General features: G+C 43.7%; 1 protein-coding gene and 1 long non-coding RNA gene across 5 annotated transcripts in view; both read right to left on the bottom strand.

Annotated features, from left to right (window-relative positions):
- Positions 1-23,333, bottom strand: part of rhobtb3 (Rho related BTB domain containing 3) — a 93,831-nt gene extending 70,498 nt beyond the window's left edge. For 3 of the 4 annotated variants that reach the window (XR_004411319.1, XR_004411318.1, XM_033017300.1), the window contains exons 1-3: positions 22,672-23,333; positions 22,201-22,426; positions 2,971-3,163 (exon numbers count right to left, since the gene is read on the bottom strand). Coding sequence is in view for 2 of the 4 variants with exons in the window: in XM_033017300.1 (XP_032873191.1) it covers positions 2,971-3,163; positions 22,201-22,426; positions 22,672-22,673 (421 nt within the window). In the remaining 2 variants the exon portion in view is untranslated. The remainder of the gene's footprint in view (positions 1-2,970; positions 3,164-22,200; positions 22,427-22,671) is intronic. The other variant, XM_033017299.1, reaches the window with a different exon arrangement.
- On the bottom strand, positions 9,212-12,900 carry LOC116970796. Its single transcript, XR_004411321.1, has 3 exons — positions 12,890-12,900; positions 10,463-10,467; positions 9,212-9,302 (listed from the first exon to the last, which is right to left on the bottom strand). It is a non-coding gene; the product is annotated as an uncharacterized LOC116970796 (long non-coding RNA).
- Positions 23,334-23,753: the final 420 nt, after the last annotated feature.

The following is a 23,753-nucleotide window of genomic DNA, read 5'->3' as shown; positions in this document are numbered from 1 at the left end:
TTATCTGATTCTCATATGAATCATTTCAGTATGATTGTTAAGATTTGTTTCTCAACATCACACAAGGGAGCTGATAGTTATTTATAATATTACACAGTAAGATGGGTAGATGGAAGCAATTGGGGGAGAGGATAGGAGACCATCAGGTTTCTTGGTTGCTTGGTCCTCCAAAATATTCCAAATGGAATTTAAACTGGAGGTGGGTTACACTTGAGGTTACATTTCTGGGAAATAGAACCAGGTCAGGGAAACATGGACATAGAAATTAGGTGCAGGAGTAGGCCATTCGGCCCTTCGAGCCTGCACCACCATTCAATATGATCATGGCTGATCATCCAACTCAGTATCCTGTACCTGCCTTCTCTCCATACCCCCTGATCCCTTTAGCCACAAGGGCCACATCTAACTCCCTCTTAAATATAGCCAATGAACTGGCCTTAACTACCTTCTGTGGCAGAGAGTTCCAGAGACTCACCACTCTCTGTGAGAAAAATGTTTTTCTCATCTCGGTCCTAAAGGATTTCCCCTTTATCCTTAAACTGTGACCCCTTGTCCTGGACTTCCCCAACATCGGGAACAATCTTCATGCATCTAGCCTGTCCAACCCCTTAAGAATTTTGTAAGTTTCTATAAGATCCCCCCTCAATCTTCTAAATTCTAGCGAGTACAAGCCGAGTCTATCCAGTCTTTCTTCATATGTAAGTCCTGACATCCCAGGAATCAGTCTGGTGAACCTTCTCTGTACTCACTCTATGGCAAGAATGTCTTTCCTCAGATTTGGAGACCAAAACTGTACACAATACTCCAGGTGTGGTCTCACCAAGACCCTGTACAACTGCATGCCCTGTACAAGGGAGGGGAATGAAACTGCATGATGGGGTCCTGGAGGTTCGGAGAACCTAGGTGAATCAGAAGTAGAGAGAAAAGAGCACAGGGGGCCTGGGTTACCAGAAATGATCGCGAAATAAGGAACTGCAGATGCTGGAATCTTGAGCAAAGTACAAAGTGTTGGAGTAGTTCAGCGAGTCAAGCTGCCTGCCCCACTCAGCACTTTGTGTTTTACTTGGAATTATACATTGATAATTCTTGCCTTGTTTCCTAGATTTCACAACCGTCTCCCACTCTACCCCTGAACGAGCTTTGCTGCTGGGCTTTATAGTTATCAACTCAATCTTCCATGTTGAACCATCACATAACAATACCCAGCAGCCTTTATGCCCACCTCCTATCCAAAGAATAGATATCCAGATTAAATGCAGTTGAGTTTGTCTTGGTGAAGATACCTTCCAACTCACACATGACATTGCTATCTTACAAGACATTGCACAGAGAAAGATGTTGAATTAGAATACATTTAGACAATAGACAATAGCAGAGCTGCCAAGTTTTGTCAGAGCATTTTAGTATTCTAGTACCTGAAAATCAGTATTTTGCCGAGGAAATCAGTATTTTTACGCGGTGCCATTTTGCAGCGGGTGAGACAAAAATGCTGGAGAAACTCAGCGGGTGAGACAAAATCTCATGGAAGCATCTCACCCGCTGAGTTTCTCCAGCATTTTTGCCTCACCCACTGAGCTTCTCCAGTATTTTTGTCTCGCCCGCTGAGCTTCTCCAGCATTTTTGTCTCACCTGCCGAGTTTCTCCAGCATTTTTGTCTACCTTCGGTTGTTCCAGCATCTGCAGTTCCTTCTTAAAAATAACGTGGGTGAATGACTTTACCTGTACACCAGTAAGAAGCCCGTGCTCGCAGTCCGGAGCCCTCAATGACAGTGAGTTTTAAGAAATTCACCCGTGAATTTTATTCAAAGGAACGCGGCATCATTAATACTTGGTCAAAACACCAATACATTTACTGAGGAATGTGGATCGATGTATTGATAACACATTGTATAACTACGTGTTAAGTACTGGCTGTTAACAAGTGCTAACAGTGGTAGTTAACAAATCGTTTCCCTCTCATGGCCGGTGCAGCGGTAACTCGTTGTAACGATTATCCATGGTCATTTTATTTTAAAATCCGTATTTAATAACGCAAATGATTTTTTTTTAAAACTCTGTATTTGACAACGCAAATTCGTATTTCCGTATTCATATTGCATTTCCGTACGAAATACGGAAAATCTGTACTACTTGGCAGCTATGCAATAGACAATAGGTGCAGGAGTAGGCCATCTGGCCCTTCAAGCCAGAACCGCCATTCAATGTGATCATGGCAGATCATCCACAATCAGTACCCCGTTCTTGCCTTCTCCCCATATCCCGTGACTCCGCTATCTTTAAGGAGACAAATGTTTCTCCAAAAGCTAGTAAATTAAAGTCATGCTCGTGCCCATGCACCCTACACACTTCTGAATCCCTCCCATTGTTTATTCATAGTAACAAGGGTTATTGCCTACTTAATCTACGATGCCAATTTCCTACCATATCCCTTCAAAATCAGCCTTGTTTTATGACTCACTCTTCCTTTTCAAAATTAAAATCAAAATTCAATAGTCATATCCACTGTAATCTGAGTGTTCCTTTACTGTTGAATTACTGACTAATTCAGGTTCATTGCTCAACATTACGTCTAATGTGGCCTTTTACGATAAGGTTGCATCTTACTCCCATACATGCACACATCATTCTTTCCACCAGGAATCAGTGGACAATAAACAGCAAATATACGCTTATATGATTTCCCCGTCAGCAAACTCATTACATCTGACATTAAACTGGAAACGATTTTGGTCTGTTTGTAAATTGTTTGCTTTGTGAATTATCAATGGAAATGAATTGTTTCACTTGAGCATTTCAAACAATGAGAAAGTAGATTGGAACAGCGGAAAATATCAGTTGCTTTCTTCCATTTTTGTTTAATTAATGAGTCATCAAATTGACAGAATGACTGTTATCTCAATTACACTAACACTGCCATATGCTGTTTTCCTACTGGGTATTTGAAAGAAATGAGCATGACTTTTTACTCACCATTTTGTCTTGTACCAATAGCAGCAATTATCACTGGAACAGTCCACTGGTTCAGTATCCTCTTAATCATCGGCACGTAGTTATCTTTCACTTCTTGAAATGTGTTTTTGTCATTGACGGAATATTTGAGAACAATGATGTCTGCCAGCCCAACTATATTCCGAGACCTATACCAGTCATTGTCGAATAATTCCTGACAAAAAAAATGGTAAGAATTGTCATTGACACTGGGAAACCAAAATGCAATTGAGTAGTCAGAATCTTCCCATGCATTGTTTACACCCAAATCCATGTTTCATTCTATATGACAGCCAGCACCACAAGACAGCGGCACTAACATAAGGAAGTAGTTCATGTAAAAGGATTCTTAATCGTCTTAATCCAGAGTGTGCCTCCTCCTCTCTAAAACAGGCTCGTAAATTAACAGGCAAATTAACCCAATGGACATAGAAATATCACTGAAGGAACGTATCCCCAATACACCCATAGCTGTCTCTTATTACAACTCTTTTGAAGGGAGTACACAATGACATTATTCTCATATACAATTTCATTGTAAATATGGATTATCAATTTAGTTCCTTAATACTGGGGAAGGCATAATGATTAAATTTGATAAAAGATATATGATGTTTGACTAAACTGTTTCTAATATTGGGGAGCGATCTAAAGTTAAGAGGATGATGATCAAGCCAAGGCTTCAGGGTTAAGGTCAGTTAGTGGTTTGGAGAAGGTTGGGGTGAGGGGGGGGGGTTGGGTTGTTGGTAACCCAAAAATAAAAATATGTGTCTCCTCTTACCAAGGTTGTCCTGGGGATTGCCCATAAATGTTCTAAATCCCCTTCCAATCTCTCAAAAGGAGTATTACAAGAGTGAATGACAAACACCATTTAAAGGTATATTAAAGTCCAGAACAGGCGAGTCCAGAACCAGGGGCCACAGTCTTAGAATAAAGGGGAGGTCATTTAAGACTGAGGTGAGAAAAAACATTTTGCACCCAGAGTTGTGAATTTCTGGAATTCCCTGCCACAGAGGGCAGCGGAGGCCAAGTCACTGGATGGATTTAAGAGAGAGTTAGATAGAGCTCTAGGGGCTAGTGGAGTCAAGAGATATGGGGAGAAGGCAGGCACGGGTTATTGACAGGGGACAATCAGCCATGATCACAATGAATGGCGGTGCTGGCTAGAAGGGCCGAATGGCCTCTTCCTGCACCTATTTTCTATGTTTCTATGTAAAGGAAAAAGGGAAGGAATATGGCCCCCAGATACCAAAGTGCGCATGTATGTGCACAGGAGATGGGCAAGGTATTCAATGAATATTTCTCCTGTTTTTACAGCAGAGAACAAGATAAAAATAAGGGGAAAAAAGGAACGGAAAAGTTAATGGAGATGTCTTTGATGACAGTCTGTATTACAGTTGTGGAAGTGTTGGACATCCTAAGACATAGGAACATGATATATATCCCATCTAATTAGTTATATCCAAGGATACTATGGGAAGCTAGAGAAGAAATTACAGAAGTCCTGGCTGAGAAATATCATTCATTATTAGATCCAGGCGAGGTGGTCGAAGACAGGGATGATTAGGGATAGTCAGCATGGATTTGTGCATGGCAGTCGTGTCTCACAAATTTGATTGAGTTTTTGAAGAAGTAACTAAGAAGGTGGATGAGGGCAGAGCAGTACAAGGCCCTTGATAAGGTTCCAAATGGTAGGCTGCATTGGAGGGTTAGATCAAATGGGATCCAGGAAGAGCCATCTCACTGGATACAGAGTTGGTTTCATGGTGAGAAGCAGAGGGTGGTAATGGAAGGTTATTTTTTCAACTGGAAGCCTGGAACTAGTGGTGTGCCTAAAGGATCCGTGTTGGACCCATTGCTGCTGGTCATCTACAGCAACTATTTGAATGGCTAAGTGGGCCAAGGAATGAAAAATGGAGTTTAATTCAGATAAGTGTAAGCAGTTGCATTTTGGGAACTCAAACCAGGACAGGGCCTTCATTGTGAATCATAGGGTCCCGGGGAGCATTGTAGAACAGAGGGAACTGGAAAGACAAGTACATAGTCCCTGAAAGTGACATTGCAGAGAGATAGGGTGATGAAGAAAGCTCCTGTCATGTTAGCCTTCATTGAGTATAGCCATTGGCACTTGATGTTACACTTGAACAAGATGCTGGTGAGGCCACAGATAGAGTATTGTGTTTGGTTTTGGTCACCCTGCAATAACAACCCTGCCATTAAGCTGGAAAGAGTGCAAAGAAGATTTACAAGAATTTTGCCAGAATTCAAGAGCCTATGCCATTGGGAGGTTGGCCAGGCTAGGACTTTATTCATTGGAATGCAGAAGGCTGAGGGGTAATGTTATTGACGTGTATAAAATCATGAGGGTAATAGATAGGGTGAATGCACAGTCTTATTCCCATGGTAGGGAATCAAGAACTAGAGGGCATAGGTTTAAGATGAGAGGGGAAAGATTTAATAGGAGTTGATAGGAAACTTATTCTCACAGAGAGTGGTTGGGAAGGAGCTGCTAGAGAAAGTAGCTGAAGCAGGTACAATAACAACTTTTAAAATACATTTGGACAGATACGTGGATAGGAAAGGTTAAAGGGGATATAGACCAAATGCAGACAAATGAAATTAGCTTAGAAGGGGCATCTTGGAAAGCATGGATGAAATGGGCTGAAGGGCCTGTTTCCTTGCTGTATGTCTCTGTGATCAGATTCAAAGTCATGTCAGACATGCAAGTGCACACACATTAGGGAGTAGGACAAAATAACCAGGAATCTTTATCTTTCATTTTCACCTTTCTCTCTGTTGCAAGTCCATTTTCAGCAATGCACTGTGAATCTAAGTATTTTCATCAATATTTCAATGGGAAAAGAATGGAAATGATATAACGTTGGGATAGAAAGGGACATGTGGAAGTATTGATTCTGAATCTAGGTACAAAAAAGGAGAGCGCGTTAAATTATCTGAATGTTTGTTGGTTTAATTCTCTGTTGTATACTTCTAAATTATTGTCATTAGTTCAATCAGTCAGAGAGTAAGAATGGCATAAGAAACGTGGCATCAGATCTTGGTAAGAAACAGTGTTTGCAAATATTGATATAATAGCATATTCTAATCTCAATCTCCTCTGCGAGAAAATGGACAATAAGCAGAATATGTACAAATCCTTCCCCAATTCTCAGCAGGCAGCAATGAAGATGTTCTGAAAGATAATGATATAACAGAGACCTTGAATGTGACATTTGTTGTAAATCTCAGCTTAATTACAAATGGTCCAAAAACCAATCCATGAAAGCTACAATCAGGAGTTTCAAAACTCTTATGGACCTTAAGGCAAATTTATAGTTTAGTTTATACATACAGTGTGGAAACAGGCCCTTCGGCCCACCGAGTCCACGCCGACCCGCGGTCACCCATTCACCCGTTCACTAGTTCTATCCTATACACTAGGGACATTTACAGAAGCCAATTAATTTACAAACTTGCACGTCTTTGAAATGTGGGGGGGAACCGGAGCACTCGGAGAAAGCCCACACGGTCATGGTGAGAACATACAAACTCTAAACAGGCAGCACCCGTAGCCACGTAGCTCAGTAAATTACATGACTGGAATTGGCCAACTCGTTGCCTTGTCTAAAACACTAAGGATAAGATTACCAAAAGTGCACACAAATTCATTAAAACACAAAAGACAGTTAAAAGGAATTGTGGCACATACATTTTACTGACCCTACAAGACATGCCTTTTTGAAATATTTGTTTACCTATTGTAGTAAAAAATAATTCCATTCTCAATGTTTGTGCTGTGGAAGACAAAACGCCTGCATTGTCACTGTGCAAAATATCTGAACTAATCCAATCAACCTTTATTGTCATCTTGCAAGCAACAGTTGTACAGTGCAAAATGAAAAGACGTTTCCCAGACGTTTCCCAGAGCATCGCACATGAAATTTAAAACATTTCACACATAATAACACTAAAAACAATCCAGTCCCTGATGGACCAGTATAACTAGTTAAAAGCCGGTAAAACAACAACGTTAAAATATATAACTACCACAAAGTATTTGGCTAATTTAAAAAAATTCTGTACGTTCTCTTCTAACCTATAAATATTCAACTGAATGCAATTGCCTTTTTTATTGCCCGACATCTATAGTCAATTATGCCTGTACTATTGAAACATCAGAATTATTCCTCATTCTAAGGGACTGACGTACAACTTGTGGAATTCAATATGGTAGTGCAGCAACTGAATCAAAGCATCTTGATCTCAATGGAACAATGAATATCATTATGCATTTTTCAAGATCATTATTGATGAAAATTCATGCAAAATTAACAATGCATGTCATGTTCAGTGTTGGCTGAACAAGAGATGACTCAGCTATCTGTGGGCCCAGAGTAAAAAAATAAATGGTTTCAGCACATACCTTTCTGACTTAACAAGAGCAACATTTCTTCTGTTGCCTCTTTATTATATTAAAACATTCTAAGAAGGCAACATGCACTTTCTTACCTTATAAATTTTCAAAATTAATAAAATCATATCCCAGGTACCTATTAAATAGATTGCACAATGGTGGATGGCTGTTGAGTGTCACAGGCCAGATTTCAAGCTATACACTCATGTTTACGTCTGCTCTCAAAACTGCTTCCCACGGGTCCAAAACTGCAAGTATAAGTGTAATCATTGAGATTATGCCAAAAATACCTGACATTTAAGAAAAATAGAATTTGAAAAGACAATAGGGTATTGTTTCATGAAGAATACCCCTCGGGAACACTCGAGATAACAAATTCTTCCATTGAATAAAGAATTCCTGATGGTTCACTTGCGGTCTGGAAAAGCATTAGTTTAGTAAAACAATATATGTTTCATTCGGGTGCTGACTTTCTCAAAAGCTTTTGTAGCAGAAAGTCATGGAAGCTTGACCCATTTGTTTGTGTTTGGCCTATATCCTTCTAAATCTTTCCCATCCGTGTACCTGTCCAAATCTTTTAAATGTAGCTATTGTACCTGCCTCACGGTAAAGTGTATTTAAAAAATCAATTCTCTTTTCGATTCCTTGCATTTCAGTTGTCTGATCAATTTTCAGATTACAGATTTAGTAGGATACATGCATCTGACCACCCTTTGACACATCATGGAATCAATCACAGTCATACATAGGGCACAGCACAGTAACATGACCTTCAGTCCACTGAGTCGGCGCCGAACATCACTTCAATTTCTTCTGTTTTCTTTCAATTTTCCTTCTGATCATTTAACAACAATTTGCATTTCTCCTCTACATTGAGGAATCCAAACACAGATTGTGAGATTACTTTGTTCAGTCTGCAGGAGTGACTGTGAGCTTCCTGTTACCCCAGCCTCTTTAATTCGCCATCGCACTCCCACTTTGACAAGTTGGCCTGTGGTTTCCTGTACTGTTACAATGTGGCACAAGACAAGCTTGAGGAACAGCAATACATCTTTTCAGGCACATTACAGCCTTGTACACAAATGTAAAAGCCACAGGGTTGTTAGAGTGGGTAACTTTAACTTACCCAATAATGACTGGACTTCCTTTATACAAGCCGCTTAGATTAGGATTTGAGTATAGGAGCAGGGAGGCTCTACTGCAGTTGTACAGGGTCTTGGTGAGACCACACCTGAAGTATTGCGTACAGTTTTGGTCTCCTAACCTAATTCTTGCCATAGAGGGAGTACAGAGAAGGTTCACCAGATTGATTCCTGGGATGGCAGGACTTTCATATGAAGAAAGACTGGATAGACTCGGCTTGTACACGCTAGAATTTAGAAGATTGAGGGGGGATCTTATAGAAACTTACAACATTCTTAAGGGGTTGGACAGGCTAGATGCAGGAAGATTATTCCCGATGTTGGGGAAGTCCAGAACTAGGGGTCACAGTTTAAGGATAAGAGGGAAGTCTTTTAGGACCGAGATGAGAAAATCATTTTTTACACAGTGTGGTGAATCTGTGGAAATCTCTGCCACAGAAGGTAGTTGAGGCCAGTTCATTGGCTATATTTAAGAGGGAGTTAGATGTGGCCCTTGTGGCTAAAGGGATCAGGGGGTATGGAGAGAAGGCAGGGATGGGATACTGAGTTGGATGATCAGCCATGATCATATTGAATGGCGGTGCAGGCTCGAAGGGCCGAATGGCCTACTCCTGCACCTATTTTCTATGTTTCTATGTTTCTATAGGCAGAATTTGTCACTGTGAAAGTTCTACCCTGTTTGATTTCTCAAAATGCAACACCTGACCCTTATCTGCATTAAACTCCGTTAACTATTCCTCAACCCACTTTCCCAAAGGCTCAATTTTCTGCTGTAATATTTGGTAAACATCTTCACTATCTATGATACCACCCACATTAATGTCATCTGCAAACTTATTAATCATGCCTTCTACATTCTCATCCAAATTGTTGTTATAAACCACAAACAGCAATGGGCCCAGCACTGCTCCCAGAGGCGCACCACTAGTCACAGGCCTCCTGGTTCCCATGCAGTCTAACCTTTCAAAGCAGCCTACCATATGGAACCGTGACAAATGCCGTGCTAAAGTCCATAAAGACATTGCCTACAGCTTTGCCCTTAAACCTCTGTCTCAGGGTGCGAGTCCACCCACGAGTGATCCCGAGTTAAAAACAAATCAAACTCGGGGTAATTACGTAGAATTAACGCAGCGGGAGCGTTGGAATTCGTGGAGGTAACTTAGCGACTCGTAACGCTCACGGCAGGTACTCGGGAAATGTGTTAACTGGGGAAAAATGTTCAACATGTTGAAATATTTCCACGAGTCAAATATACTCTTGAAGGAAAAATGTGATACTTTTAAACTCGTTTGCAATACCGTAATAGCCCGTGAGTTTGCCGTGGTGACTCGTGAGTAACTCGTGGGTTTGGCCTGAGTTAACACCGGGCGGGACGCGTGAAAAGTGACCATACTGAGGGAATTCCCACGTATACAAAGCAGAGAGAAACGCCAGTTCTACACGGCTCTGCCCGACTTTTGAGAATGGATTCGGTGGTTTGTACCCACTCCCCCTCCCTGCCCACCCACCAAGCCAGCCAGCCGGACCCCTCCACGTTACAGCGGCGGAAGCGACATTTCCAAGAGAATGGGGCAGAGAGGTGGGGCAGGGCTAGGGCTGGGAGCAGGGCAGATGAGGTGCACCAAAGGAACAAACAAGTTGATGGCTGCAAGGGGCAGGCAGCAGAGGACTTGTGCCCCAGCGAGGTAGACCGCTCTTCCCCCTGCTAATGCACACACAGAAAGAGAGAGATGAGGGCAGAGAATGACCCCAGCCTAACCCAAGAGTTTTGTCACCCCAAACAGATTAATGACGCCTGCGCATCCCCCCACCCCAACCTCCCTCCACTTCAACTCATGCCTGGGCACCAAAGCAACTCAGGAGGCGAACCCTGAGCTCCGTCTCCCAACAATCTGATGTGCAACTGATGTGAAAAAACAGCAGCTGTGGCCGGTCGGCACCCGGGATGGACTTCTCACACCCTCACACACGACAATTGTTTGCGAATAAACAAAAACAAGGAATAAAACCAAAGCTTGGCTTGAAAGGCAACTAAAAATATATTCCGCTTAGAACGAGCAGGCGCGGAGGCATCCGTCCACTTTCAAAGATTTCATCTCCCGTCTCCCCGCAGTGTGTAGACCTGGCAGTAAATTCAATTAAAATGTTACAAACCTCCGCCCGCTGGTCTTCTAACTACGTGATGCGTGTTTCAAACAAATCCTAATGCCCCTGTCCCACTTTGGAAACCTGAACGGAAACCTCTGGAGACTTTGCGCCCCACCCAAGGTTTCCGTGCGGTTCCCGGAGGTTGCAGGTGGTTGCCGGAGGTTGCAGGTAGTGGAAGCAGGTAGGGAGACTGACGAAAACCTCCGGGAACCGCACGGAAACCTTGGGTGGGGCGCAAAGTCTCCAGAGGTTTCCATTCAGGTTTCCTAAGTGGGACAGGGGCATAAGTATAACTGCTCTGGCTCTGGACGGTGCACATGTTCCCTTTGTAGGTCACATCAATAGATGCGGCCGCGCTGAATTCTCTCTTTAACTCAAAGCCGCAGGATGGAGCTGTCTTCTGTAACTTTGCCCCCACCGCCTCCTTGCTGCACAATGGCAGCGAGTGCGGGGCCGAGATCCTGCCTAGTGTTTTACGTTCTGAAAATGAATAACTTTCAATACTGAATCAGAATATACTTACTGTATGAGATGCTGTCCAGTTCCTCTATTTGATACTTAAAACAAGCCTTCATTCACGGTGGTGCAGCGGTAGAGTTGCTGCCTGACAGCGAATGCAGCGTCGGAGACCCGGGTTCGATCCCGGATACGGGTGCTGCCTGTACTGAGTTTGTAAGTTCTCCCTGTGACCTGCGTGGGTTTTCTCCGAGATCCTCCCACACTCCAAAGACGTACAGGTTTGTAGGTTAATTGGCTTGGTGAATGTAAAAATGTCCATAGTGGGTGTAGGATGGTGTTAGTGTGCGGGGATCGCTGGTCGGCGCGGACTCGGTGGTCCGAAGGGCCTGTTTCCGCGCTGTATCTCTACACTAAACTAAACTAACAGGGGAGAACACTGGACCTTCTTGGTCAGTTTATTATTTTACACTTATATACATTACACAGATCACGGAGTGTGAAATGAAGCTGGCAAGCCGAGGTCATGCAAGAAACAGAGGAAAACGGGAGACGATTTTATTCAGCAACTCCGTTCTGGCAGAACATCTATCCTGTGTTAAGAAAACTAACTTTCAGGGGATTTAAATCTTGAGTTCAACTTCTACCTGAAATTAATCGATTTGCAAAACTTTTCAAGTTCTCCCTGCAGTCTGTTTCTTAAACTCCTTTACGTTTTGTGCTTTTTTTGACAGCCGAGTACTTTAAATGCCATTTATTGCATTGTAACCATATAACCATATAACCATATAACAATTACAGCACGGAAACAGGCCATCTCGACCCCTCTAGTCCGTGCCGAACACATAATCTCCCCTAGTCCCATATACCTGCGCTCAGACCATAACCCTCCATTCCTTTCCCATCCATATAACTATCCAATTTATTTTTAAATGATAAAAACGAACCTGCCTCCACCACCTTAACTGGAAGCTCATTCCACACAGCTACCACTCTCTGAGTAACAATGATAGGCAACGATTTGATAAAAGGTTAAACCTGTTTTTTTTGTTTGCAAACACACAGTGGTTAATTACATGACAAGACATCACCATGTCACTTACGCACAGCACTGCCCTAGGAAAAAATACCAGGTACGTTGCCTGTGGCTGGAGTTTGCAAACAAATGAATGGGTTGGCCCAATTCGTTCATTTATGTGGGGAACGCGTCTGAGCAGAATCTGAGAATCGAGCGGCGTCCCTGAGAAGCATGTAGCTACGTAAGAGACACGGAGAAGCTGATCATCGGGGCAGTTCTGTCCATGATCATGGGAGGCTTTTTATAGTAAACAAAACTACATGACATCATTTTTATCCATGTGATGAGTTTTCCACACGTCAGTAGTCGTTGTTGGCTCAAGAGTAACTCGGGAGAAGAACTTGGTAACTCTTGAGAGTGAACTTGGAACATCGCAGTAATGCGAAGTAACCGACAAACTTAGACATACACATGGGAACTCGTTTAAACTCGTGAACATAAACTTGGAATCTCGTTTGATTTTTTCTTTCACTCGGGATCACTCGTGAGTGGACTCGCACCGTGAGACAGGGCTATTAGACTGCTTAGATTATTCATCTACCATTTCTCTGCCTATTTCTGTAGCTGATTTATATCCCGATGTATACTTTGATATGCTTCCTTACAGTCTGCGGCCACAGCAATCTTGGTGAAGTCTCCAAACTGACTAACTAACCCGTCTACATTTACATCTCCTTCACATCTTCCCATCTTTAATGTGCCACATTGTAACAGTACAGGAAACCACAGGCCAACAGGTCAAAGTGGGAGTGCGATGGAGAATTAAAGGACAGCAGAGGTCCTAGCATACATCCTTGCATAACTCCACTGGTCACAGATCTCAAGCCTGAATATTATCCTTCCACCACAACAGTCTGTCTTCTATCAGTAAGCGAGTTCTGAATCCGTACAACCAAGTACATCTTAATCTTCTGCATCAGCCTACCATGGTGGACTTTGTCAAATACCATACTAAAATCCATGTAGACAACAACCACCCTTATCAATCTCATGGTATCAAGATTCAAAACACCAGGCAGAATGTAGTCTATTCAATTACATTTTGTAAAATTGCTAAAAGCAGGCAACCAAAAACAGAGAAAAATAGAAAAATAAAATAGTACCAATAGACAATAGGTGCAGGAGTAGGCCATTCGGCCCCTTGAGCCAACACCACCATTCAATGTGATCATGGCTGATCATCCACAATCAATATCTGCCTTCTCCCCATATCCCCTGACTCCGCTATCTTTAAGAGCTCTATCTAGCTCTCTCTTGAAAGCATCCAGAGAACCTGTCTCCACCGCCCTCTGAGGCAGAGAATTCCACAGACTCACAAATCTCTGTGTGAAAAAGTTTTCCTCATCTCCGTTCTAAATGGCTTACCCCTTATTCTTAAACAGTGGCCCCTGGTTCTGGACTCCCCCAACATCAGGAACACGTTTCCTTCCTCTAACGTGTCCAAACCCTGAATAATCTTATATGTTTCAATAAGACCCCTCTCATCCTTCTAAATTTCAGAGTATACAAGCCCAGCCGCTCCATTCTATCAACATATGATCGTCCCGCCATCCTGGGAATTAACCTGATGAACCTACGCTGCACTCCCTCAATAGCAAGAATATTGAAAATTAAATTTTAATAAGTAAAATATTAAATAAGAATTTGTGGAAATAGATCCACATTGCACTTTATCATTAAGTACTCAATATGTACATTTTCATACTACAAACATCACAAGAATTATATTAATATAATGTTCCCTATTTTACATTATCATTAATAGATGTGGCCTGGATTTGGATTTCTACTGCTTGTGGACAAACATCGTAAAGTTGTAATTTTCCATTGCTTTGTGGAATAACTTTGATAGTGCAGTCAAAGCACTATATTTAAGTACGGCTGGCATCTCCAATATCAATGGGATCACAGTTTGTGTTTATATGTAAATGTTATGTTCTCCTATTTGATGACATGCAATTAAATAATGGAAAATACTTTTGATGCAAGATAAAAGCTAGGTGAATGGAAATTAGGTTGTAATGACGTGGTGATAATTCAATATAATCATCATTAGAGCACTGGGGGAAAGAGTGAATGTAAAAAAGCATTGAACAGGAGATGTTTATTCCTTCAAAGCTGCTTTCTTGACTCCTGATTACTCTCCCATTAACACCAACTACTAATGAAATCATGGCAAAGAAATTCCTCAATAATATTCCATTCTTGCAAAACTAAATTTGTTCTTCAGAGATGACTGGCCATCAGGCCTGGACTGCATTCCACATTATGCTATTAGTAAAGGGCCTGGCCCACGAGCAGGCGACTGCATGTGGCAAGCGCGACCTAACGTGGTCGCTTGAGCCGTGCAGCCTCGCGGGGCCGGTCCCACTTCGATTGCCGGAACCGTATGGAGTTGTGCAGAGCTGGTCCCGACACCGCGTGGGGCTCCGAAAAACTGACACTGTCCAAAAATTCCGCATTGAGGCCGTACGCACCACCTCGACGGGCGTGCGCAGCGTCTCGACACCGTACGCAGCGTCTTGACGCCGTACGCAGTGTCTTGACGGTGTACGCCTAGCGTGAACTTCCCGCGGACTTCGCTCGAACTTCACATCAACTCGTACGGGATCACTCGACATCCACGCGGCCCCCGCTTCCGGTTTGGTGGCGCTTGCCGCATGCAGTCGCATGCTGGTGGGACAGGCCCTGTACGGGGATCACTCGACCTCCGCGCGGCCCCCGCTTCCGGTTTGGTCGCACTTGCCGCATGCAGTGGCATGCTCGTGGGACAGGCCCTTAAGTAGTTGACTCCTAATGAAATCCAACATACCAAGGGTTCCAATGAGAAGAATCTTTCACCGTCTCCTTGGGGGTCACTTGAGATGGGCTCTAAATGAGCTTTACCAATGCAACTCATATCTTGAGAACAAACCCATGGTATTGAAATAGTTACAGTACATAGTCTCAACAAAGTGCCCAAAATTCCCGTTACTTAGCAAAGTCAATGTTTAATTGCTAAGCTATAATTAAATGAAAGTGTCATCCTCGCAGATACTATTGCAAGCTATTTTGAAACAATCTCTTTATGATTTAGAAATAATACAAAGAATGGTCCGAGAAGCCAAACATGAGTTTTGAGAACAGTTTGGATACAATTAAAGACCCTATAGATAATCCTTTATTATTAACCTGATGGATGAGGGGATCACAATTTTGCAGTTTAATGCACTTCAAGATGCATTCAATATTTCCAAATACATTTAATTTTGCGCCTTCTAAGCAACTATATAGAACGTGGGGATTCCATAACTTTTTTTTGATGGTATAAGTAATTATCAGGCAACTGAACCCAACTGGAGTGTGGTCCTGATCTACCATCTACCTCATAGAGTCATGGAGTGACACAGCATGGAAACAGTTCCAACTTGCCCACACCGGCCAACATGTGCCAGCTACACTAGTCCCACCTGCCTGCATTTGGCCCATATCCCTCAAAACCTGTCCTATCCATGTACATTACAGAGGCCCAAGAGCCGCTGGAGCGGTCGCAGAGGGAGGAGCTACGCCCGAGCGGTAGGGTTAAAACCTGAGCGCGCAGCTTGTTTTTTATAGAGGCCCAAGAGCCGTTGCATTTCAAAACAAGTGGGCTTGAGGAAGCCGCTGATTGGTGGAAGCGGACCAGAGGGAGCAGCTGATTGGGAGTCAGATCCCTGCTGATTTCTTCCAGCAGTTTGTATTGTATTGTATTGTATTGTATTGTATCCAGGGTAAGGCAGGAGAATGAGGGCCAGGGCAGTTTACTGTTCTGGATGTCAGATGTGGGAGGTCATGGAGTCTGATAGCCTTCCAGACGTCCACATCTGCGTCAGGTGCGTCGAGATGGGGCTCCTAAGGGACCGTATTAGGAAACTGGAGCAGCAGCTCGATGACCTCCGTCTGGTCAGGGAGAGCGAGGAAGTCATAGAGAGGAGTTACAGAGAGGTGGTCACTCCAAGACCACAGGAGGCAGGCAAGTGGGTCACGGTTAGGAGGGCAGAGGGGCAGAGGCAGGGACTAGAGAGTACCCCGGTGGCTGTACACCTTGACAATAAGTACTCCTGTTTGAGTACTGTTGGGGGGGACAGCCTACCTGGGGGTAGCAACAGCGGCTGGGCCTCCAGTACAGAGACCGGTCCTGTTGCTCAGAAGGGTAAGGAAAAGAAGAGGAGGGCAGTAGTAATAGAGGACTCTATAGTTAGGGGTTCAGATAGGCGATTCTGTGGACGTAGTCGGGAGACCCAGATGGTAGTTTGCCTCCCTGGTGCCAGCGTCTGGGATGTGTCTGAACGTGTCCAAGATATCCTGAAATGGAAGGGAGAGGAGCCTGAGGTTCGTGGTACACATAGGTACCAATGATATAGGTAGAAAAAGGGAAGAGGTCCTGAAAGGAAAATTTAGGGAGTTAGGAGGAGAGTTAAGGAGAAGGACCGCAAAGGTAACAATCTCGGGATTACTGCCTGTGCCACGCGACAGTGAGAGTAGGAATGGAGCAAGGTGGAGGATAAATGCGTGGCTGAAGGACTGGTGCAGCGGGCAGGGATTCAAGTTTCTGGAACATTGGGACCTCTTTTGTGGAAGGTGTGACCTGTACAAAAAGGACGGGTTGCACTTGAACCCGAGGGGGACCGATAATCTGGCGGGGAGATTTGTAAAGGCTACTGCGGAGACTAAACTAGAACGGATGGGGGGAGGGACTCAAATAGAGAAAGCTAGTAGACAGTGTGTGAGGCAGGAGGCAGAGAAGGGAAGCACTCAGACCCAACATGTAGGGGGGAAAGAAGAAAACAATAATAAACAGAGAATAAGAGATGGTGGGGTTCTTAAATGTGTGAGCAGAGAGACAGAGGGGTGTAAAATGAGGGTAGAAGCAATAGGTAGCAAGGTGAAAAGTAAAAGTGGCAGGCAGACAAATCCAGGGCAAAAATCAAAAAGGGGAACTTTTCAACATAATTGTATAAGGGGTAAGAGCATTGTAAAAACAAGCCTGAAGACTTTGTGTCTCAATGCAAGGAGCATTCGTAATAAGGTGGATGAGTTGAATGTGCAGATAGCTATTAATGATTATGATATAGTTGGGATCATGGAGACATGGCTCCAGGGTGACCAAGGCTGGGTGCTGAACATCCAGGGATATTCAATATTCAGGAGGGATAGACAGAAAGGAAAAGGAGGTGGGGTCGTGTTGCTGGTTAGAGAGGAGATTAACGTAATGGAAAGGAAGGACATTAGCTTGGAGGATGTGGAATCGATATGGGTAGAGCTGCGAAACACTAAGGGGCAGAAAACACTAGTGGGTGTTGTGTACAGGCCACCTAACAGTAGTATCGGAGTTGGGGATGGCATCAAACAGGAAATTAGAAATGCATGCAACAAAGGTAAAACAGTTATAATGGGTGACTTCAATCTACATATAGATTGGGTGAATCAAATTGGCTGGGGTGCTGAGGAAGAGGATTTCTTGGAATGTGTGCGGGATAGTTTTCTAAACCAACATGTAGAGGAATCAACAAGAGAGCAGGCTATTCTAGACTGGGTACTGAGTAATGAGGAAGGGTTAGTTAGCAGTTTTGTTGTACGTGACCCCATTATCTAAATGGTGGCCGATTAGGAAAAGGGGAGATGCAACGAGAGCTGGGTGTCATGGTACACCAGTCATTGAAAGTAGGCTTGCAGGTGCAGGAGGTAGTGAAGAAAGCGAATGGTATGTTAGCATTCATAGCAACAGGATTTGAGTATAGGAGCAGGGAGGTTCTACTGCAGTTGTACAGGGTATTTGTGAGACCACTCCTGGGATGTCAGGACTTTCATATGAAGAAAGACTGGATAGACTCGGCTTGCACTCACTAGAATTTAGAAGATTGAGGGGGGATCTTATAGAAACTTACAAAATTCTTAAGGGGTTGGACAGGCTAGATGCAGGAAGATTGTTACCGGTGTTGGGGAAGTCCAGGACAAGGGGTCACAGTTTAAGGATAATGGGGAAATCCTTTAGGACCGAGATGAGAAAAACATTTTTCACACAGAGAGTGGTGAATCTCTGGAACTCTCTGCCGCAGACCCTGCGCATCTCTCCGATTTATTCCTCTCATCCTTTAGTCCGGCAACATCCTCGTCAATCTGCCCTGTACACCTCTCCAGCTTGACAATATCGTCCCTATAACATGGTGCCCAGAACTGACCACAATACTCTAATTGCAGCCTCACCAACATCTTAAACACCTGCAACATAATCTCCCAACTTCTATACTCAATACTCTGACTGATGAAGGCCAATATGCCAAAAGCCTTTTTGATCACCCTATCTACTTGCGACTCCACCTTCAAGGAACCATGCACCTCCACTCCGAGATCCCTCTGCTCTATAACATTCCCCAGAGGCCTACCATTCACTGTGTAGGCCCAGGCCCATGTTAGGTCCTGCCCATGTTAGACACCTCACATTTCTCTGTATTAAATTCCATCAACCATTCCTCAGTCCACCTGGCCAATCGATCACAATCCTGCTGCAAATTTTCACAACCATCTTCACTACCTGATTAAAGATCATCGGACTATCTTTAAATCAGACTTTACTGGACTTTATCCTGCACTAAACATTATTTCATTTATGCTCTATCTGCGATAGCACGCAAAAAAAAGCTTGTCACCGTATCACGTGACAATAATAAACTAAGCTAATTAATGGTTTTGAAACTTGAAAGAGTTGATTTTAAAATGAAAATTTATCATAACAAATATTTGTTAACCCTACAATTGAGAAACTAAAGTCATTGGTAGTGTTTATTTGGAGTATTAATTGACATATTATGACAGAAGCCACAATCCATCTGACACCTACTACCACCAGGTGAATTTTCAAAATTGTGTCCCATTTGATATTTTAGTACACACATTTTGTCTCGATATATTCAGCTCTCCATATAACAATTACAGCACGGAAAACAGGCCATCTCAGCCCTTCAAGTCCGTGCCGAACACTTATCGGTCACTCTCGGTTACCTCTTTAAAAATATTGCATCTTTCAGTTGCTTCCGCAAAGATGAAGCTTTTCTCATGTAATTCCTAAGTGCTTTACTCAGCTGTTGCCAAGGACGATCTTGTGATCAGAATTTTGCTCTGCTCATCATCCAGAGTGCATCGCTACTAGAGCTGATAGGCGCCTACGTGCCAGCTGCCAAGCCTTAGCAGTGTATCATAAATATAATATTACATTCGCATATTGCCTTTAACATCTATATGCTTCCCTTTTGGAAGAAAGAATGAATGTCGCCACTCATAGCTATGTTAATTGAATAACACATTTGCGTAATTACTGTCACAATCCTAATGTTTGTTACATTAAATTTGCACTTCATTAACACAAGCTAATAATAGGAGCCTGAGTAATTCCCAAATAGTACAGTACATTCTGACTGATTTACTTCCAAATACTCACTACCCAAGAAAAGTGACCTGGATATTAAGTAGCAGTGTCTGTACTATAGTTACTAAAATATGGAATGTACAATTTCTTCCCGTGAACATTCAAAATATAACCAGAATATAGATAAGAGACAACTGTTGTTTCTCATTGCCTTTTATAGATTGACAACTAAGATCAGTTCTAGGAGTAGAATAACGCCATTCGGTCCATTAGGTCTACTCTGCCATTCAATCATGGCTGATCTATCATTCCTTCTCAACAAGGTTAATTCCCGGGATGGCGGGACTGTCATATGCTGAGAGAATGGAGCAGCTGGGCTTGTACACTCTGGAGTTTAGAAGGATGAGAGGATATCTCATTGAAACATATAAGATTGTTAAGGGCTTGGACACGCTAGAGGCAGGAAACATGTTCCTGATGTTGGGGGAGTCCAGAACCAGGGGCCACATTTAAGAATAAGGAGTAAGCCATTTAGAACAGAGACGAGGAAACACCTTTTCTCACAGAGAGTGGTGAGTCTGTGGAATTCTCTGCCTCAGAAGGCGGCGGAGGCAGGTTCTCTGGATGCTTTCAAGAGAGAGCTAGATAGGGCTCTTAAAAATAGCGGAGTCAAGGGATATGGGGAGAAGGCAGGAACGGGGTACTGATTGGGGATGATCAGCCATGATTACATTGAATGGCGGTGCTGGCTCGAAGGGCCAAATGGCCTGCTCCTGCATCTATTGTCTATTGTCTAACCCCATTCTCCTGCCTTTGCCCCATAACCCCTGACACCCTTACTAATCAATAATCGATCTATCTCCGCCTTAAAAATATCCATTGACTTGACCTCCATAGCCGTCTGTTGCAATGAATTCTACAGATTCACCACCCTCTTACTAAAGAAATTCCATCTTATCTCCTTTCTAAAGGTACATCCTTTTATTCTGAGGCTATGCCCTCTGGTCCCGACTCTCCCACTTGTGGAAACATCCTCACCACATTCACTCTATACAGGCTTTTCACTATTCAGTAAGTTTCAATGAGGTCTCCCCCTCATCCTTCTAAACTCCAGCGAGTACAGGCCCAGGGCCTTTGAATGTTCATGATATCTTCTCCCAATTATTCCTGGGATTATTCTTGTTAACCTCCTCTGGACCGTCTCCAATGCCAGCACATCCTTTTTCAGATTATAGGGTCCCAAACGGCTCACAATATTTTTATTTTTATGAATTTTATATACCTTGGATGATAATTTCAAAATATTTTAATTGCATTTCAATTTTGGGAAGCTAATATTTTGCTCCTTTAACTGAAGTGTTCAGCAGTAAGTGTCCTTCCCCTCTCCTCCCCCTCTCTCCTCCCCCTCTACCCCCCTTCTCTCGCCCCCCTCTCCATCCCATCTCCCCCCTCTATCTCTTTCTCTGTCCCACTCTCTCTGCTCCTCGAGATAGGGCAGGGATGGGGTAAAATGAGCCAATGAATATTAATATAATATCAAGGGGGGTGGTTAATATGTGTGTATGTGTGTGTGGGGGGGGGGGGGTGGTTAGTGTGTGTGCGGGGGTGTTACGCCGCAGCCCCCCCCCCCCCCCCGCAAACACGCGTTGAGGGGACGGGACCCAACGGGTCCCCCTTGGTCTTATTCTAAACATGTGTATTAGGCCTATATATTATAATAGCCATAGCTATTTTCCATGTTGTTCACTGGAAGTATAGGATCAGAAGCATACTTGTGCTACTTATTTTTAAAAGGAATTCTGTTCACCCTGGCTTGATCCTTTAATGTACCTCCTGAAGGTAACCAATGACTAATGGTTACAGGAAGTTTCTAAAGAATTGTGTCTTGGTAAAAATGATGGCTTTTTAATAGTGAGGGAAAACAAGGAAAGGTATAAAATAGCTGCTTTTCTTTCTACCAAAAGAGGCAAATAAGGGATCAGACTTTTAGTTTGAGATGAGGAGAAAAACGTTCATACAAAAAGTAGGGAATGTTTGGAGTTTTCTACCTGAGAAGGCTGTGGAAGCTCAATGACGGAGCATATTCAGTACAGGCATTTATTTTATTGTTCTTTTTTGAATTAGGGGACTCAACTAATATGGGGTTACTACATCATAGTGGTGCTGGGATAAAAGATCATCCTGATCTGATTGAATGGACGAAATGAACCAACTCCAGTTGACACTCGTGACGTCTTGACCGTGTGGGGAACACAAGACTTATCTGTGTGCGAGAGGCACGAATGGATTGCTATGTAGCAAACCGTCAAATAATGTAAAACAAATGTTTCAACGATAAGACAGCAGCCTGGAGATTTTCTTGTGCCTCTCACATCTAACATGCCTCCATAAACATAGCATTTTGAATTTGCAAACTTTTAAAACTATTCGCCCTCAGGTCAACTGGACGTCCTGCAGCAGAATGAGGAGACTATTGAATGTAAGCGGTTGGGTGGGATGTGTGAGGGGGTGACTTCGGGACGGGTTGCACAGTCCTACATTGTTCAGTTGGCCCTAAGCGAGTCCCATTCGGTACTTGTTGCTCCCTTACCCAACTGGGACAGTCGTGAATTAGTACCCGGACTCTGCCGAAGACATACGCCTGGTACTCGACGAATGCAGGGAATCCGTTGTGGGTAGCTAAACCCAGCAGCCGCCTCTCTTCAATGTGCCGGATAATAGCATGTCTGCCGAAATAGGTGGTGATCAGATCCGGTTGCTGCAAGCTTTCTTCGAAGCCCCCTTTCTCGTTGCCCAACGCCACGATGCGAACCGACCTAGAGAAGGGAGAGGTTACAGAGGGTCAAGCGGGGCCGGGCGGCTGCAGACTGAAAACACTCCTGTACAATGAGCTGCAGGCATCTGGCTGGGCTGGGGCTTTGTGCTGTGTGTGTGTGTGTGTGTGTGTGTGCGAGCTACCCAGCCTAATGAGTCTTTGCATCGAGCGGCTCTGACTGAGCGTGAGCCCAAATAAAAATAAACACACCTACCATCGATCGCCAAATCCGTGCCTGCAACTTACATGGTTATTGTTGTATCGGCAGCTTGTCAACAGCGGGAAGCCAAAGGGGCGATTTATTCATAGTTGAGTCCACGATCCGAATAACAAAGAAACTAGAAGTGAGCTGGACCGAGTCCCCAGCAGCAGCAGCAGCAGCCAGGGATTCCGGGCGGTGAACTTTACTCTCCTCGTCAGTTTCACATACGTGCTCCGTCCGTGTGCTTTGCTGCCGAATGCTAATGAGTCGTGAACGGGCAGCGAGCACTGGGCAGCGGGCACTGTGCACCGGGCAGGGACAGCGATTATATTTAGAAATATCCACAAACCCAGCTCCAGTCCAGTCACAGGCTTCCGAGTCCTGACGTCAGTGAAGCTCACCAGGCAGATGCATTAGATTTCAATCCATCCTTTCACGAAAACCAGAGTACACCGAGGTGTGTAAAGCAGCGAACAGCCGAATCCCGGTTCTAATTCGGGGGTCGGATTGAAAAAAAAAGAGAGAGGGGGAAAAAAAAGCGATACTCATCAATTACGTCAATAACACGAGAGGGAGATTTAATCAGCAATCCGGCCGTTTGTAAGGATGAAATAAAAGATCGAGGATTGTGGCAGCAGCGAGCTTGGATCAATAGGCTCTGTGTGTGTGTGTGTCCTCTGTCTATAACGCGTGTTGTCGCAGACAGCTGCGGGCTGTCACTTGACACCATTGTTTGGATCTGGTGACCTGTGTGAATAACGCGAGCGAAAGCGAGAATCAGCACTTTTAATGGAGTGGATTGTTTCCCTCAACTTTTTTTCCCCCCCACACCACCAAATGTATTCATTTCCACCTTTACTGCAAGGTCGGAAAGAATGCTTACATTAACTGGAGAGGCTACCACCAGAGGACACAGCCTCAGAATAAAAGGACTACCTTCACAATGGAGCTGAGGAGTTGTGTGTTTTTCTCGGCAGAGGGTGGGGAATCTGTGGAATTCATTGCCACAGATGTCTGACATTGGGTATTCTAAAAGCAGAGGCTGATAGATTCTTGATTAGTAAAAGGGTGTGCAGGTTACAGGGAGAAGTAGGGAGAATGGGGTTGAGAACGAAAATAGATTGGC

This window comes from Amblyraja radiata, chromosome 3, assembly GCF_010909765.2.
Source record: "Amblyraja radiata isolate CabotCenter1 chromosome 3, sAmbRad1.1.pri, whole genome shotgun sequence".
Lineage (NCBI taxonomy): Eukaryota > Metazoa > Chordata > Chondrichthyes > Rajiformes > Rajidae > Amblyraja > Amblyraja radiata.
Note: the sequence above shows the minus strand (reverse complement) of the source record. Positions and strands in the feature narration are given on the sequence as shown.